This window comes from Megalobrama amblycephala, linkage group LG15 (assembly GCF_018812025.1).
Source record: "Megalobrama amblycephala isolate DHTTF-2021 linkage group LG15, ASM1881202v1, whole genome shotgun sequence".
Classification (NCBI taxonomy): Eukaryota; Metazoa; Chordata; class Actinopteri; order Cypriniformes; family Xenocyprididae; genus Megalobrama; species Megalobrama amblycephala.
Window position 1 is genome coordinate 1,618,831 of NC_063058.1, and position 18,001 is coordinate 1,636,831.

General features: G+C 40.0%; 1 protein-coding gene across 1 annotated transcript; it reads right to left on the minus strand.

Annotated features, from left to right (window-relative positions):
• Positions 1-12,607: 12,607 nt before the first annotated feature.
• Positions 12,608-17,963, minus strand: rpl27a (ribosomal protein L27a). The gene is made up of 5 exons (XM_048158549.1): positions 17,873-17,963; positions 17,535-17,598; positions 17,378-17,453; positions 16,875-17,049; positions 12,608-12,982 (listed from the first exon to the last, which is right to left on the minus strand). The coding sequence occupies exons 1-5, from the start codon at positions 17,873-17,875 to the stop codon at positions 12,854-12,856; spliced, it is 447 nt and encodes a 148-aa protein (XP_048014506.1). The 5' UTR covers positions 17,876-17,963; the 3' UTR covers positions 12,608-12,853.
• Positions 17,964-18,001: the final 38 nt, after the last annotated feature.

Consider the following 18,001-nt stretch of genomic DNA (forward strand, 5'->3'; position numbering starts at 1 on the left):
TTCACACACTAATTTTGTACTTAATATACTAAAAATTCTTCTTTAGCATTTAAGATAATCTTAAGAACATTTAAGTGTACTCAACTGTGCTATTTTGAGACAGCATGAAATATGAACTAAAATGTGCTTTTAATATACTTTTGTATTTAAAAAAATAATTTAGCTACCACTTGTAATATGGGTTCTAATGTACTATAAGCCACCTCCTGAAGTGGTCTGAGTGATCGGATTTTTATCTGTCTCAAATGCGTTTCAGAGGGCATTTAGACCTGGTCTTTTCACGATCGGATAGCTATCGTATCAGAGAAAATGCATGAAGTGACCAGGTTTAAACAGGCCATTTGAAATTACAAGGGGAATCAGGCAGGGTTGCCCTATTTCGCCTTACCTTTTTCTTCTCTCAGCTCATCCCCTCTGTACTCGCATAAAATACCAGGAGTCTGAAAGGAATAGCTATTGCTGAAGGAGAGGTGATCATCAGTCAGCTTGCTGATGACACAACTCTCTCTCTTAGAGATGCTATGCAGATCCCACTGGCAATAAATATTATTGATTTTCTCTCAAAAGCCTCGGGCCTGGCATTTAAATATTCGAAAATGTGAGCTTTTGGCCATAAAAAACTGCAATGACCTCCTTATTCATGATATTCCTGTAAGAGAAAAGGTTTGTTATCTAGGAGTTCAGATAGTAAAGGACCAAAAAGAAAGATGCACCTTTAATGTTCAACCTCTAATGGATAAAGTTCAGAAGAGATTTAACCAGTGGCTACAAAGAGATATCTCTTTGAGAGGTAGGGTACTTCTTACAAAGGCTGAAGGCCTCTCTGGGCTTATTTATGCTGCTTAATCTGTTCATCTGGAGCCAAAGCTTGGTAAAATTATTGATCAGGTACTCTTTATTTTTTTGTGAAAATATTAAATTCATTATATAAGAAAGTCGTAATGAACACTGGCGAAAAGGGTGGTCTTAATTTTTTAGTGCTCTAAATTATTCCTTCAAAATTAATTGGCTAAAACAGTTTAGAAAGAACCCAATGTCTTTATGGAACTTTATTCCCAATTATGTCTTTTCTCAGTTTGGTGGCCTTGATTTTCTTCTGTTATGTAACTACAAATTGAAAAATTACCAGCAACATTATCTGCTTTTCATAGACAGGCCCTTTTGGCTTGGTCTTTGATATTTGAGCACAATTTCTCACCTCATAAATATTTTATTTGGAATAACTGTAATTTTTTTGTCACAGACACGCCAGGCTCCAACACCCACCAATCACAGCGCACTCCATCTCCCGAATACTGATCACGCACACCTGCACCTCATCAGCACACCCATCAGCACCACTACAAAAGACACACACACACCCTCACATTGTCCGGTCTCCTTCACATCAAAGGACTTACCTCTGTGCTTACCTCAAGGACTTTCATTGCTACTTACCTGTATCCTGTGTCTCCGAGTTACCTCCTGTGTCTCCAGTCTGTGTGTGAGTGTCGTCAGTCTTCTCCGCTACCGCATTCCACCAGCATCGACTCTGCAATCCACAAAGGACAGTATTAGCATTAATTCACTCATCATTCATCTCTACTGCATCTGCAAACTCACCTGTGATCACCTGTACCTCTACTTGTGTTTAATAAACCACCATATCTGTGATCTTCGGTCTCTGACCTGTCTATATTGTAACAGAAGACCGGACCAGAACAGATTAACACAAGCATGAGCCGCTCACCGATCACCCGTCACCATCACCACCAGCCATCACTTCCGTAAACACCACCACCTCTCCTTCACCACCTGTTTACGCCAGTCCCGTGGCCAAACCGGCGCCCATTCCTCCTGCAATGCTTCACTGGTCCTGAAGATGCAACCGCACTTATTCCCCACCTAACACTCTAAGGTAGCGTTTTTAATTTCACAGTTAAATGGCAAAGCGCTTCAATGGGCCGATTCCATTAGGTCCCAAAATAATACTGTGATCCAGTCATTCCAGCTTCCTTGATCATTTCAAGGAAGTGTTTGGAAAACCTGCCTGGGACTCCATTGGTGAGGAATTTTATAATTTAAAACAAGGAAAAATGTCTGTGAATGAAAATGCTCTTCAATTCAGAACTCTTGCTGCCAAGAGTGGATGGAAGGAACAAGCGCTACTAACAACGTATCGACAAGGATTGGATCCTCGAGTGCAGTTGCATCTCGCTGCATACAATCGGCCTTGCTGGATACCATCGGCCTTGAACGTTTTATCCAGCTCTCCATCCGCTTCGCCATTCGTATGCAGTCGTGTCTCGAAGAGCACCAGGGCCAGCCACAGCTCAATACCTTCCTCTGCCAACCAGAATCCATCAGCCCTCCAGAACCAGCTAACGAACCTATGCAACTGGAAACAACTCATCTGACTCCCACTGAACGGCAGAGAAGGCTGACCCAGAATCTGTGCTTGTATTGTGGTTTTCCTGGGCATGTAATCTCAGCATGCCCAACTCGTCCTCCTTGTCCCATGGTGAGTGCCATCTTCCCTTCTGTAAATAAGATGAAACCACTCACCACTGTTGTAAAACTTACTGCTGCTGATATTTCCATTTCAGTCAACGCACTCCTTGATTCTGGGTCAGCAGGCAATATCATCTCCGGTGCCCTCTGCTGTCAGCTCAACCTCAAGACCAAGACAACACTGTCTACCAACCAGATCCACTCAATAACTGGAAAACCTGTAAGCAGAAGACAGTGTCGGCCCACTACTACCACTACTACTTCAAGTCGGTATACTTCATGTGGAGAACATTCAAGTTGCTGGTTCTGGAGGAATCCACCGCTGACGTGATCCTAGGGCGTCCGTGGTTGGAGCAGCACAATCCTCTCCTGGAAGACCGGCGAAGTCCTGAAGTGGGGCGACACCTGTTTTCCTGACTGTTTCTCTGCATTGCCTGTTCTATGCTCTCCAAGTTCTGATAATCTTCTTGTCTGTGCTACATCCATTGAAAGCCCCATTGAGAAACTTTCAGTGGACATCCCGTCGTGTTACGCTCCCTTCAGAGATGTTTTCTGCCCAAGAAGAGCTTCCAAGCTGCCTCTACACCGGCCATGGGACTGCGCCATCAATCTGCTTCCAGGTGAGTCAGTGCCCAGAGGAAAAATCTATCCCCTGTCCATCCCGGAGGAGAAGGCCATGGAGGAGTACATCGAGGAGGCTCTGGCACAAGGCTATATCAGTCCATCGACTTCCCCTGCTGCGTCCAGATCCTTCTTCATGGCGAAAAAGGATCATCCCAACGGCCCTGGAACATCTCTGTGGTGCCACTGTTTTCACTAAGTTGGACCTCCGCAGCGCATATAACCTCATCCGGATACGTGAGGGGACGAGTGGAAGACCGCCTTCGTCACGCCCACTGGACACTACAAATACCTTGTAATGCCGTATGGCCTGGTCAACGCCCCCTCCGTATTCCAGGACTTCATACACGAGGTGCTCCGGGAGTTTCTCCACAAGTTCATCTTGGTATATATTGATGATATCCTGATATACTCCCGGAGCATGGCCGAACATCGCCACCACGTTGCGGAGGTCCTGAAACGCCTGAGAGAGTTCCAGCTATTCCTCAAAGCCAAAAAATGCTCCTTCCATCACTCCTCAGTGCAGTTCCTTGGCTATAACATCGACAGCAGTGGCATGCGGATGGACGAGGGGAAGGTGGAAGCCATTAAGAACTGGCCCACACCCACTACTGTTAAGGAACTCCAACGTTTCCTCGGCTTCGCCAACTTCTACAGATGGTTCATTCAAAGTTACAGCTCCATCACCAGCTCGCTTACAAGCCTCCTCAGAAACAAGCCCAAGTCTCTGTCCTGGACTCCAGCCACCACAGAAGCATTCAACACCCTCAAAGAAGCCTTTACCACCGCTCCTCTCCTGGTCCATCCAGACCCGGACAAGCCCTTCATCGTGGAGGTGGATGCAGGGGAACCCAAGCCGCCTCCATCCATGCGCCGCCTTCTCCCGCAAGCTCAACGCAGCGACGATAAACGACGACATTGGCAAACCGAGAACTTCTTCCTGTCAAGTTGGCCCTCGAGGAGTGGAGGCATTGGCTGGAGGGTGGTAGACATCCCTTTCTGGTCCTAACAGATCATAAAAACCTGGAGTATCTCCAAGCAGCGAAAAGACTCAATCCCACACTCTTAGAAAAAACGGTTCTTTGGGGTTCTATATAGAACCCTAGGGTTCTTTAACCAACTTTATAGAACCCTTTCTGCCAAAAAGGTTCTATATAAGGAGAAAGAACCAAAGGGTTCTTTGGGCTAAATGTGCTTTATATACATTATTAGTGCTTTATTTAAATTATTACACTATTGAACATTATATTTGTGTTTTTACTTCAATTTTACTTAGGCACACCTTTCATTCTGAAGAAAACAAACTTATATACATTTTCAAGTTTAATAGGTTTATTAGAAAATAATAATTGCCGCATTATCCTGTAATGAAAAAAAAAAAAAATCTAATTGTGTCTGGATCTAGGTGCTAGGGGCAGAATTCTGCCATCTGCTGGTTAAAGAAAATCCTGTAGGAATGACTTATATTCTGAAAGTCAATTCTTATAAGTCAACCCTCCAAACAGATGCATTAAATGATCTTCGACATAAACAGCGAATAACTTGCATGTGTATGCGCTGATCAGTTCTGTACTGTCTGCACGCGCAGTGTCGGATTTCAGCCGCGCGAGTCGTGCATGAGTAATTAGAATGCGCGTGAACGCAGCATTTTAAACTTCAACCGTTACGGACGTCCGTTTGAGCTCAGCGCTCGAGAGGACGACGATTAAATTGGTAAGTGAGAAAATAATATCTCTTACGTTATTTTAATGACATTTGCCTAAATCCCTGATATTTTTACATACCTTACATGTTTTTTTTTCAAGAATCAAAAAGAAGAAATGTGGTTTACGGTGCTGTCCGGGCCTGTGCTATTCTCCGCCAGGAGGTTTGTCATTTCTTACATGAATTCCTAAAATCTCTGTTAAAAAACGGTTGTGGACTGTTCAAAAAAAGTTGCGAGAGTTCATGTTATATCCTAATACACTTTTCTTTGTACTGTTGATTGTATTAGAAAACGCAAAAGAAAACGATGTTTCAGGAGCAGTCAAATCACGTGATCACTGTACACCCATACTGTTATAAACATGAATTCAAGAGAAACCACGAAGAACAAAGAGAGGTGATGAAGATGCTTCTTCTGTGGATATAGCTGTGAGTATTTGGTGTTTGCAGTTATAGCACACTTTTTTTCTGAATTAATTGAAGGCCTTATTTATGCTAAACACTGTATTTGGTTCTTGAAGATGCATTATGAAATGAAGATGAAGAAAAGACCTTCAACTGCAAACCAATGACACAAAAATGTACATTATTTTTACTCACAGTACCAACTTTGGGAAACCTGTAAATCTGCTAATCTGAAGTGGCTTATATTTGTTTTCTATTTTCCATGTTTAATGCAATAATTAATAATAATAAATTAATATTTCTGTTTGCACTCTCACTGCAGGGATGGACTCTGGAGTGCAGCATTACTTCAATAAGATGAAAATAACACACCTGTATGATTCAAGTAAGTTTTAAGATGTAATTGTGAGAGATTCCTTTCTGTTTTCTGTTGTACTGTACTCTCCATAAGTCTAATAAATTTTTCTGACCTGCATCTCCATTTTAGGATGTCAAGCCCATAGACAGTAAAAGAAATGGACACAGCGACCCCATTGGAACTCAATTGAGACAAGTGAAGCCCATTTTTAGCGATTTTTAGCACTTCCGTTTCTGACGCGCAGACTCAAACTAAGCTTGATGACGTCAGCAACCTGTCTGACAGATGTAAATCTTCTAGTAGCTGTGCGTGCAAACTGCCATCGTTAATCTTGCAGAGACGGCGAGCTTGAGCGGGGAGTTCTTTGGCGTGAGTGAGCAGGAGTAAGTATTCTGATTAATTATTTTGTATAGTATTTTAAAATGTAACGCCAGTACACCATATTATGTTAATGCATACTATTGCCTGCGAGCTTCTCCTCCTGTCTGTACGGTAATTTCTCTACTGTGCGACAGAGAGTCGAGTGGTTATGACGCAATCGTTAGCCTATTTTTACAAAAACTGTTTCTACGGGGCCATAATGTAACATAGAAGGTAATGGAGCCCTTTATACATTGTCGTGTATCTTTAAAAATAAATAATGGACAAATGGAGTCTTTAAACGCCTCAGATGTAAAGTTATTCGCTGTCAAAGTGACGCCAAAATGAATGGGAGTCAATGGGATGCTAACGCAAGTGAAGTTCTGCTACAAGATGGCGGCACGCGGCCGACTTCAACTTCCGGTCGACTTCCTTGGGCACTGGTCAAGCCCCCTGAACGCAAAGAGAGTCTGCATCAAAATGGACGTGAACCTGACTGAAAACACAGAGATGTCAAAAGTATCTGTTGGCTGTCTACTTTTTGTTTAATATGGAGCATCCAAATGCCAGTTTCTTTCATTCAGCACTATTTAGCCCTTCTCAGTACTGAATTTGCCGCCATGGGTCATCTGTTTTTATTGTTTAAATGCTTATCTGAATGTTAAATTATCATTTAACGCTCATGAATTTAAAAAAAAAAATTCTACTAGCTAGTCTTTTAGTTCATTTTTTTAGAAACATTTATTTATGTTAACTCTTCTAACTATTGCTCTATGAATTGCAGGTGTTTTATATTGCTTGTGTCATTGTAAATGCTAATAAAAATGTCTTAAATGATTACATATTATTTTGTTGTGTTATGCCTATAGGTATTTAAGTTTTTCTAGTGATAAAGTAACTATATATAAATTATATAATTCATAAAATTTAATTAAAATAAATTAAAACTAAATATAAAATGAACCCATAAAAGGTTCTATATAGAACCTTTTTTCCTGGCAATAAAGAAAGGGTTCTAAAGGGTTCTTTTGATTGAACCCTTAAAAAGGGTTCTGTATAGAACCTTTTAGGGGTTCCAAATATGTAGCGCCTGATAGAACCTTTTAAGGTTCTATATAGAACCTTTTCTTCTAAGAGTGCAGACAAGCCCGCTGGGCTTTATTCTTCACACGTTTCAATTTCACTATCTCCTACCGACCTGGATCCAGAAACGTCAGGCTGACACATTATCATGACTACACACTCCAAATAACAATAGATCTGTCCGCTCACTATTCCAGCAGGACATTATTACTTTACCATCGGTGACTGCTTATTGGAGTAATGCAGTAGATAACATCTTTTGGGAAAAGTGTGGATGCTGCCACATTTCTTTTTTTTAACCAATAAAGAAAAAGCGATTTCTTTTAAAATACTTCATAAGTGCTACCCTGCAAACCACTCCTTAAAAAAAAATTCAAAAATTATATTTCCACCAGTTGCTCTTTTTTGTTGACTATGAACAATCTAAAATAAATCAGTTTTATGTTATTTGATCTTGTTACTATAGCTAAATTCCACATTCATAAATCTACATGTCTAAATACTAAACCTCTTTTTCTTGTTTTTGTAAAAGTACTTCTTTTGAAAATACTTCACTTCAATTCAATGGCCTGAAAACAAAAAAGCCTTAAAAACATTATCTGTTTGTAATTCTTTTCATTTTTTCAGTGTCATGTAATTCTCATAATTTGTCAGTTTGTATATTAAGTCCCCCAGTTGTTTTTCCCCTTTTGTATTTTATTGTTATGTACTGTTTTGAGCATCAATAATAAAAAAAAAAAACTTCTATGCACTTTCAGTCTTGTATACTTACAATGACTGCCGCATGCACGTGTCCGTTAAGTCCACAAGACCGTAGGGTGTCCCATTCATCATTGTAGGTTTCAGAAGGGTGCTCGCGAGTGCCTCCTTTGCGGCCACTATGCGCCCTCGATGCACACTTGAGCACTCAAGTCTGTGAACTACGCAGAGTTTAAGAGACTTTACCCGGCAGTCAAAGCAGCATTATGTCACGAAAGTGTGGACACAGAGGAAGACCATGAGGGTTTGCTTTTGCAGCTTAGTTGTTGAGAATGATTCATTCTATTTGGAGAATGAATGCTCATGCTCGGAGTTCGATTTTACCTATAAATGTATATACAGTATTTTTCTGAACTACTGTAATATTTATACAAGTAAGATTTGGCACATTATTATGGTCAAAACAACATTGTACTTCAACAAAAATACTTTACAACTCCCTTTATCGGTCCATTCAAATGTTTCAAATACATAGACACAATTATGGTGCAATAAACCAAAAATAAATAAATAAATAAACTAACGTTAAACAAAAGGCGCAGCTTGCACAATCTATTCTGTCTCGTTAAGATGACGCATATCCAGAAGTTCTGGATATATGTGAGGCTGTTGTTCCAGCTTTTGCAGGCAAATCCCATGAGGTCATTGATGTGGTGCACCGTTTGGGAAAAGTGAGAAGCGACAACGTCAAAAAACGTGCAGAAATATTCTTCAATTCACGATGCATTATTTTTGTAACACACTTTGGAAAGCCACAAAGAACTCTACTTTTCTTGCTAAAGACCACTTGTGTTTCGCATAAGACTTGTCCCCCGAAGATCACGTGCAGTGTAACAAACTTTGGGCTCTAGTTGAGAAAGCCCTCACTTAATTGGTCCAAAGGTCCAAAGGTCCAAAGGCATACATTGATGGCAAAGAACTTTTTCTGCAAGACATGGAGATTGCCGAATGATTTGCACTTGATTTAGGTTGCTAGTGTCTTTATCAACATGTTTTCTGACTCTAGTAAATGACTGTTCTTAACCTTCAAAATGCTTACTTAAAGAATAATAGTCTTTGAGGTTCATCTGCGAGCTACCCCCTTTTTCTTTTTTTTTTCTTTTTTTCTATCTGTCATATTTCTAATTCGTATACTCTTTTCTATATATGTGTATATATAATTATCTCTCTCTCTCTCTCTCTCTCTTTGAATGACCCCGACCTTCTTTATTTACAAGCAATTCTTTTCTTATCTGGATGTCATGGACTGTGACACCAGAACTGTAACAAGTGAGTCATTGTTCTAATATCTCTTAAACTTTCTGTTTGATCAATTAACGCAAGAGGGTTACGTAATGACGTTAAACGTAAAGCTATTTATCTGTAAGTTTTATAAAAAACTTTATTGCTCTAGGCACTCTCAACAAAATTTTGATTTATTTTTAATTATCTTGACTCAGACCATATCCCCAAAATTGATGACAATGGCAAGATACCTTGTGAATCTCCCATTCAAATTAAATATATTTCTGAAGCGATTGATAAGCTGAAATAAAATAAATCTCCCAGGAATGATGGTCTAACCACAGAGTTCTGCCCAATATCGCCATATCTTTTTCTGCTTCCTATGCAATTATTAGCCATCCACATTCAAAATAGTCATTTGAAAGGTATCTCTGTTGCAAACCAATCAATATTAATAAGCCAACTGGCTGACGACACAACTGTCTTTAAATATATTTAAGGCTAAAGAAACTTGATATTTATATTTAATCTCTTTTCGTCTGCTTCTGTTTAGTTCCTAATATTCACTAATGTGAACTTTTATCTATTAAACATTCCACTGATGTTAAAATCTGTGACATTCCAGTCAATTCTGAAGTTAAATACTTAGATATAATTATTTGTAAAGATAAGAAAGAAAAGATCAAAACTTAACTTTAAATAACCTCTTATCCTTGCAGTTCAACATAAATTGAATTCTTGGTTACAGTGTGATTTATCTATAACAGAAAGAGTGTTGCTTTCCAAAGCAGATGGGTTATTTCGGGTTATTTATCCAGCAATGGCTCTGGATGTTTCTGTGGAGACTTTGTTTGGAAGTCTTAAAAATCACTTAATTAAAAAGAGTGTTATGATAGCTGATCAGGCAATGGAAGGTTTCGAGTTAGTGGACTTTTCCACTCTTAATAATTATTTCAAGATTAAACGGATCAAGTCTTTTTTGAACAACCCCATCTTTTTGGAATATTATCCCAAATCATATTTACAGTTCAGTTGGAGGTCTGCATTTTTGTTACTATGACATCTCTAAAACACCTTTAAGGGTGTACTCAAACTAGGCATGCCCGAGCGTGTTTGACCCCCAAAGCCCGGTTCGTTTGACAAGTGTGATCACTCCATTCTGTGCCCGGAAGTGGTTCGTTTAGCCGGCCCTGGCCCGAGCATGGTTCGGTTGGGCTCGAGCGTGGTTCGGCATGCAGTGTGAGCACTAACCGTGCCAGAGCACAGAACACCTACTACTTTTGTGTGCTCTACTGTCATCATTACGACAAACAGCAAACATCTTTATTACTACTCTGATAGTACACTTATCAATTCATGTAATTAATTTGAGTGTATTTGGGATTATAGCGGGTCTGATTCTCACCTTATTGATGAACAGGAATTGTAGTTTGCGAGTAAAGCTGCAAAATTCCGTCAGCTGTCTTTGTAATGCACTGATATGAGCAAGTGAAAATCGTGCGTGGCATAAATGATAAATAAATTAGGCAGTATCTCGTGTAAGTGCTGTTCTTCCTGGTTTCTTCCATACAAAAAGTTGCATCATACATGACATAAGTGTGTTCCGCCCTGGAACAAGTGCAATGTGAGTGTGGGCCACCAGGGGAGTCAGGAGGGGGGACATTCACACTCATGCTCGGTTGAAGGAAACTGTCCCTAGTGTGAGTACACCCTAAAGGCCCCAGTATACTTCAAACAAAGTTCTTTTTCGTTCTTCGTTTAGGCTTAAAACGAAGTTAGAAATGCGTGACCAGCAATATACTGTAATCAAACATCTGACGCCGCCCACACTGCTGAGAGCGACGGTTAGATGAATATGTAAATATGTGCCGTGCACTTTCTTCTCAGTAACAAAATAAACACAACAAAAATGAGAAAACAGCAAGCATTTATAATAGAAAGCATAAGCGTCTGATCATAACAACATGACTATGTTAGCATGACCTCTGCAAAGTAGCACTCCAGTCACGTCACGTCTTCATACAGCACTTTATTCAATAGATTGCTTAAAATCAAGCAGCTTTACAGTATCAAACATGAAAAACTGTGTTAGTGCCTCATTTTTTTTTTTTAGAAGCACAACTCCATTTTGTACTATAAAGCGGCTATACAGTGAGTTCATGTTTGTCAACGAACTCAAACACATGAAATGAGTCAGAGAAGCGCTCCACGCGAGTGAAGGCGGAGCCTCAGCGCACACCTCCTATTACGTTATCATCACAGACCAATGGTAGTACGAAAGTGTTTTGCAGCTGGAGCGAACTTTTCCTGAAAGTTTGCTTTGGCAAGCCATTTCGAACTTTGTTTTTGCCTGATTTTGTTCGTAATGACGTCATATAAGTTCGTTCTTCGATTATACAGTATACTGGGGCCTTAACTCTTTCTAGTTTTCATAAACAGGCTTTAATATGCTGGTCCCTAAAATATAATTTTTCTTCACATAGTTATTTTATGTGGAACAACCAAAATATCAGATATAAAAATCTTTTTTTAATAATTGGTTTGATAAAAATATACTTTTAGTGAGTCAACTTTTAGATTATAGGGGTATCTTGCTCTCATATGAAAACATGCAATAATTCTCTTTCCCTGTCCCTCCAAGAGAGTATGCCATTGATTTTGGTGCAATTCCTGATTGTGTCAAATCTTTAGTCAAACCTGGCCCTGTAGGTACTTTATGCTCTCCTCCTATATTTGACAGCACTAATCTATTTGTTGATCAAAGTCTTCTCAGCAGCTTATCAAACAGAAAATATTCACTCAATTCTTAATAGAAATCAGATCTCTTTACCTGCTTGTGTAAGCTTTTGGAATAACAAATTTAATGATATAATATGGGAAGACTTCTGACTTCTTCGGCAAAAATACCTTTTATCTAATGAAGTTGTTTAAGTTTCTATTAAAAGTATTCACAGCTGCTACCCAGTTAATTATACTCTAGCTAAATTTAATAATATTACCCCCATGTGCTCCTTTTGTCATCATTTTGGAGACAGTTAACCACTTATTTTGGGACTGTGTGTATTGCAAAGTACTTTGTGTTGATTTTTAAACTTTGTCTTCTAACTTTTGTACAAGCCCAAAAATTGTTTTTTTGGTGTTTCTCTGAATTTAGACACTTTTCATTTTAATTTTGTACCTAATTATGTCTTCTTGCTAATTTTTTATATTCACAAATGCAAGTTCTCAAAGAAAACTATTTTAAGAAAGTTTTTTGATTGATTTATATTTAAACTGTTTGAGGAATTTGAAAAATTCTACTGCATGTAAGACTGTTACATATTAATACATTTAGGCTAGTTTAATACGTTTTAATGTTATAACCCTCATAGTTGTATCATTTATCGCCGTTTGTTGTCTTTGTAGAATAAAAAAAAATCATTTGGTCAAAGTCATTTGGGACTGAGCCCTAAACGTGTGAAATACACGTATTTTATGTTTGAAGTGTGAATATTCACGTTTTTCATGGAACGTCATAATTCCAAGTACAGGTCTCTGCAGGACAATAGGGACTTTAAGCAGCAGCTGCTGATATAACAAAAAAAGAAGCACCAAGTGTCCTGCTAGTGGGAATGTTACAGGTTTAATGTTACATTTAAGGACATTCACCCAAATCAAATGTGTTGGGCCAATAAATGCCCACAGGAAATACTAAAGACCAGCTGAAAACCACTGATGAGAATCAACGCTCAACCCCTTCAGATGAGGTTTGTAAGACACAGAGCGCAGGTTTACATCAGTGAGATCATGTACAGAAAGTCAGAGGAAGCAGGGCGAGTTTTTTTATCAGTTTTATTTATCAAAAGGTGTTTATGCGGTCAGCACACACGCTCCTCCAACACCCTTGATCTTCTCCTCGGCCCGCCGGCTGAAGAACTTGGCCTTCACGATCACCGGCTGCTTCGGCAGCTTGCCTTTGCCCAGCACTTTGAAGTAGCCCTGAAAAACAGCACAAGATCAGAGATCGGATCAAGAAATCAGATATAATTCATGCTTCTTCATGACCATCTTTTCAAGGTCATGTCATGAGGGCCAGACTATAGTAGTGAGGTAAACATCATAGACCAGGAGTTTTCAATTAAAGTTACAAGATGGGATTCAGGGATTCTCATGTTGGGAACATTTTTTTTGTTATATTTTGCTTAAAATAAATCTATTGAACAAAAAAAATGTACATAATCGAAATGCCCTCATGAGCAGAAAACAAAGTTAACTAGCAATTTTAAAGTTTGCCTGCTAACAATTTCCCCAATTTTTGTGACTATGCGGATGTTGCGCATACAAACACTAGATAGTGCGCACGCACTGAACATCTCTTCACGCTTAAGGCCAAGTATGTCCAAGGCTTGCGCGCATCTGTGCACAAGGCGCAGCGGGATAAGTGAATTATACTCTGCGTGCGTCGCTGCTTTCTCCCGCTAAAGCCCAGAGCGGAAAGGCCTTGAATGAAGCGTGTTTGACTTCGACGCTGGAAGATCATTTCCATAAACAGCCCGAGAGCTTGTGCTGTAAAAGTTAGTGAACTTAACACGTTCTATTTAATACATATGTATTTGACTAAATGAAATTGGCCTCTAAATTTGATATAAAATCAAAGCCATATGTGCAACAGCTAATATTGCAAACAGTGAGCTGTATCACAACACTATGAGCGCGTTTACACACAGTACGCTGATAACTCACAAAATCAGCTTATTGAAATAACCCGTTGTTTGGGTTTACAAGTAAAACAATCCAACAAAGCAGGTAAACCATGTTTACATGGCTTTATTAATAAATCAGGTTATTTCCTGATCGTGTTGTCAAAACATAATTTGTGCATCTGACTCGGAGTATTTTATTTATGTCATGTCGGTTGTGATGTTAAATAAAGCTTTAAAGCATGTCTTACAGCTCACATATGATCCTCTCATGCAGCATTTACTGTACCATTTCTTCTCATGAGAGCACTTTTATAATGATTGGCTCAAGAAAGAGCGAGTTTGCGATATTTTCTCCTCCCTTACTGCAAAATGCTCGATCAGTCTGGATGCGCTTAAAGCCGAGTTCAGACTGCACGATTTTCAAAGCAGTCGAGTCACTGTTCTTTTCACACTGCATGACTATCTTGGCCAGTATTCAGTCGCTGCTGTGTTCAAACTGCACGATGGATCGGCGACAGAAGGTTTCACACTGCATGATAGGAAGAATCGCCGACAACTCTGTCTGTCACACAAACTACGTTTCACAACCAAAAACACGCGAGATGTGACAAGGAAACAACGCGATATCACGCGTGCAAGACCGGAGTTATTATTATTATTATTAAAAACGGTAGCCCGCAAGAAGCTTGCAATACGAATTGCCTGTGCGCTGATTTGCAGCGAAAACAAGAAAAAGAAAAGAAGAATATGGAGGAGGAAATGGTTGAGGAGACTGTGGATTGTGTGTTCTGCATCGTGAGTTGGAGGTAAATAAATAACTTTTCAATGTGCTGCTGTTGGATGGTCAAGCAAATGTTTGTGCTTTGGTTCTGTTTGATAGAATTGTAATGTTTATGTGAATGAAGCCATGCTTGCTGATGTTGTGGTCTATAACTCCTCCCCGAACTCTCCGCTGCTCTGTATCTTGCTCTCTCATTGGCTGTCGGTCATCGCCGATGTAGTTTTCAGTCAGAACACTTTTCACACAGCAGGATTTTGAATCGCCGACAGGTCCAGATATTTAGCATGCCAAATATCTCACGGGTGTCGGCGACTCGTCGGCGATTCTCTCAGATCGCGTCTTTGCTCATTCACACTGCGTGATTGTCACTTGCGTGAACGAGCACCGATTTGCCTGTGATTTCGGGCATTTGTCGGCGATTTCTCAAAACCTGTCGGCGAGCCAAAATCGGGGCTAAAATCGTGCAGTCTGAACTCGGCTTAAGTCGACAGTAATGACTGGTTCCTGTCACACGTGCGCACTTCAATAAGCCGGCAGAAAGCTGTTTAACGCGTTTACGTGCTGGTCAAAATCGGCTCCTGCTGTGACGATTGGTTTATGCTTGAAGGATAAGTTCACTTCAAAATGAAAATTAGCCCAAGCTTTACTTGCCCTCAAGCCATCCTAGGTGTACATGAAGAGTTTGGTTCCAAAACCTTTATTTTTTTATTTTTGTTTTTTTTAAATTGAGTTTCCGCCAAAATCAGTATTGTATCTGGTCGGTATTGAAAAGTCATTTATTAATTTTGCACAAAATGCGATATCCGTCGTGTTATTCTGTCATGTTTTCTCCTTTCCAGAACGTGACAAACGCCAGTCTCCTTTTTCTGCAGAATGCCATATATCCGCTCAACCAATCACAGCGCTCCATTCCACGCACTGTAAACAGTAATGGCGGCGCTCTGAATACAGCCGGCTTCCTAGTTTTCCTCATCTGCCTTGTACTTTGTGATCAACAAAAACAGAAAAATTAATCATTTAGACGGCATTGATGAACCTGCGGTGGAGAAGAAACGCGAGTCATGGAAATGTCATCAGTTACGAGAGGAGATTGAGAAGATGAGGCACTCGAGTTCAACGACAGCATCAAACTTCTGTCACGCTCCCCAAAACTGAACCATGAACAGTTTTTAAAAGCAGTTTTTAATACCAATGTACTCGGCAAACGTGTTTATTTAACCAATGCGGTGGCGCCAGATACTCTTTAATCGGTAATGACAATTAATTGATAACATTAACAAGATGATCCATTGAATTCATTTTGGGAGCGACGGCTGAATGTGTTTTTAGTAAAATGCCTCTATATAAGATAAATATTGGCAAAGTTCAGAGGCTGTCATATATGTGAATCAACTTACTGTTGTGTATTTTCAATATGAAAAATAACTTTGATGGATTAATTGCATTTTGAAAAAAAATGTGTGATGGATTTATTGCATTTTGGGGAAAAAATAATCAGTTTTTATAATAAACCTTTGAAAATCAAAATCTAAATTAGAATTTTTAATGTTTTTATAACCAAAAGATGCTGCTGTATGTGAAAGTTTGAAACAGAAAATAGTGGTTTTCATCTTGCCGCTTTCTTGGTAAAGAAAACACCTTTTTACTCAAATTAATCAAAAATGGAGTTATTACGTTTTGCAACCAAACTCTTCATATGACTTTCTTCTTTCTGATGAACACAATCAGAGAAATATTAATAAATATCCTGACGCATGCGAGCTTTATAATGGCAGTGAGCGTTACCAAACGAGTGTGAGCTGAAGAAAGTGCTTCATCCATTAATAAAGGCCTTCTGAAGCGAAGCGTTTGTGTAAAAAACAAATTTAACAAGTCATGAAGTAAAATATCTGGCTTCCGCCAGACCGCCTTCTACTTACGAAGACAGTGTAAACTGGCGTCGCGTCAGTTATGTCTTTTTGTTGAACAGGGGAGGTGTAGGACGTAGTGTAAGCTTTCTGAAGGCCTTTATTAATGGATGGATGTGGATGAAGCACTTTCTTCAGCTCACACTCGTGGGTCTCATTCACTGCCATTATAAAGCTGGGATGCGTCAGGATATTTATTAATATTTCTCCGATTGTGTTCATCAGAAAGAAGAGTGTCATAAACACATAGGACGGCGTGAGGGTGAGTAAAGCTTGGAGTAATTTTCATTTGAAAGCAAACTAATACTTTAAAATGTTTATGATTTAATCCGATACAGGAAAACAGGTTACTGCGTTTACATGAACACGCGTACTGTCGGCTTAAGCATAATCATGCTAAGAACATGTAATCTCACTCGATGTCCAATTTCAAAGCGGTTGTGACCAGATTAATTGATTGTTTGAGCTGTGAAATGAAAGGAAAGTGATGTTTGACTCACGGCGCGCACGACGTCGATGATGGGCGCTGGGCCGTCAGGCTTCTTGCCGTAGTTGACCCTCGTCTGCTCGCTGACCAGCGTCCACAGCTTGTCCAGGTTAATGGTGGGGCAGAAGATGGTGTTCTTCTTCAGATGGTAATGCCTCATGCCCACCTTACCGAAATAACCTGGATGGCTGGAGGAGAAACACACCGATCGACATCAACACAACCTGACCACAACTGACCGATCCAGAACTGACCTAGATAATGACAAGCCGCTTATATCTGAGTTTATTATCATTTATTCTGTTACTGTCATCACTTCTACCACATGAATCACTCATACTCATTTATCAGTGGTTTCAGGTAAAAGCATGTGCTAAATGAGTGTAAATGTGTTCACTAGACCTCTGAGGAACAGATTCCCTGATATGTACAGTTTCAGCGCTGTATGAGATCATTCACATACTAATAATTATCTGAACACACGTGACCTCTGCACTGAAGCTCATCTGTACTCACTATTTGTCGAAGTTGATTCTGTGATGATGCATTCCTCCGGCATTACCGCGACCTCCGGGATGCTTTCTGTGTTTACCTGCACAAACACACACACACATTAATGCCACGAAACACACTAAACATCACTAAAGCTCGCGAGCCGCGCGTGTTCACTGACCGATGCGCCCGTGCCCGTGGCTGACGTGCCCGCGCAGCTTCCTAGTCTTGGACTTCTTGGTCGGCTGTGGAGAGATTAACACATGTATTTCAGTGTGTTTAAAGTGTTTTGACATGAAAACTTATCCAGACTCAAACTACAGAGCAGCAGCGCGAGCGACAACGCCGCTAAAATATCTCCATATTCCACACATCTGCACAATACTGACTGATAATCATACTTAGACTCATAATGAAGCCATATCGACAAGTTATAAACGTGTTCTGGCTCGATTTAATACAGGATTAAGAAGGATTCATGTTTTAATGACAGTCGGAGAGCTCTTCATGAGCACCTACCATGGCGGCGAGAACGCAAAGAGGAAGTTTCCGTTGTGATCTCGCGAGATAATGCGTGCCGATCGCTGTTCGCGGGATTACAGCGAGAGCGCGCCGCCAGCAGGCCGGAGGTAAAACTACTAATATTAA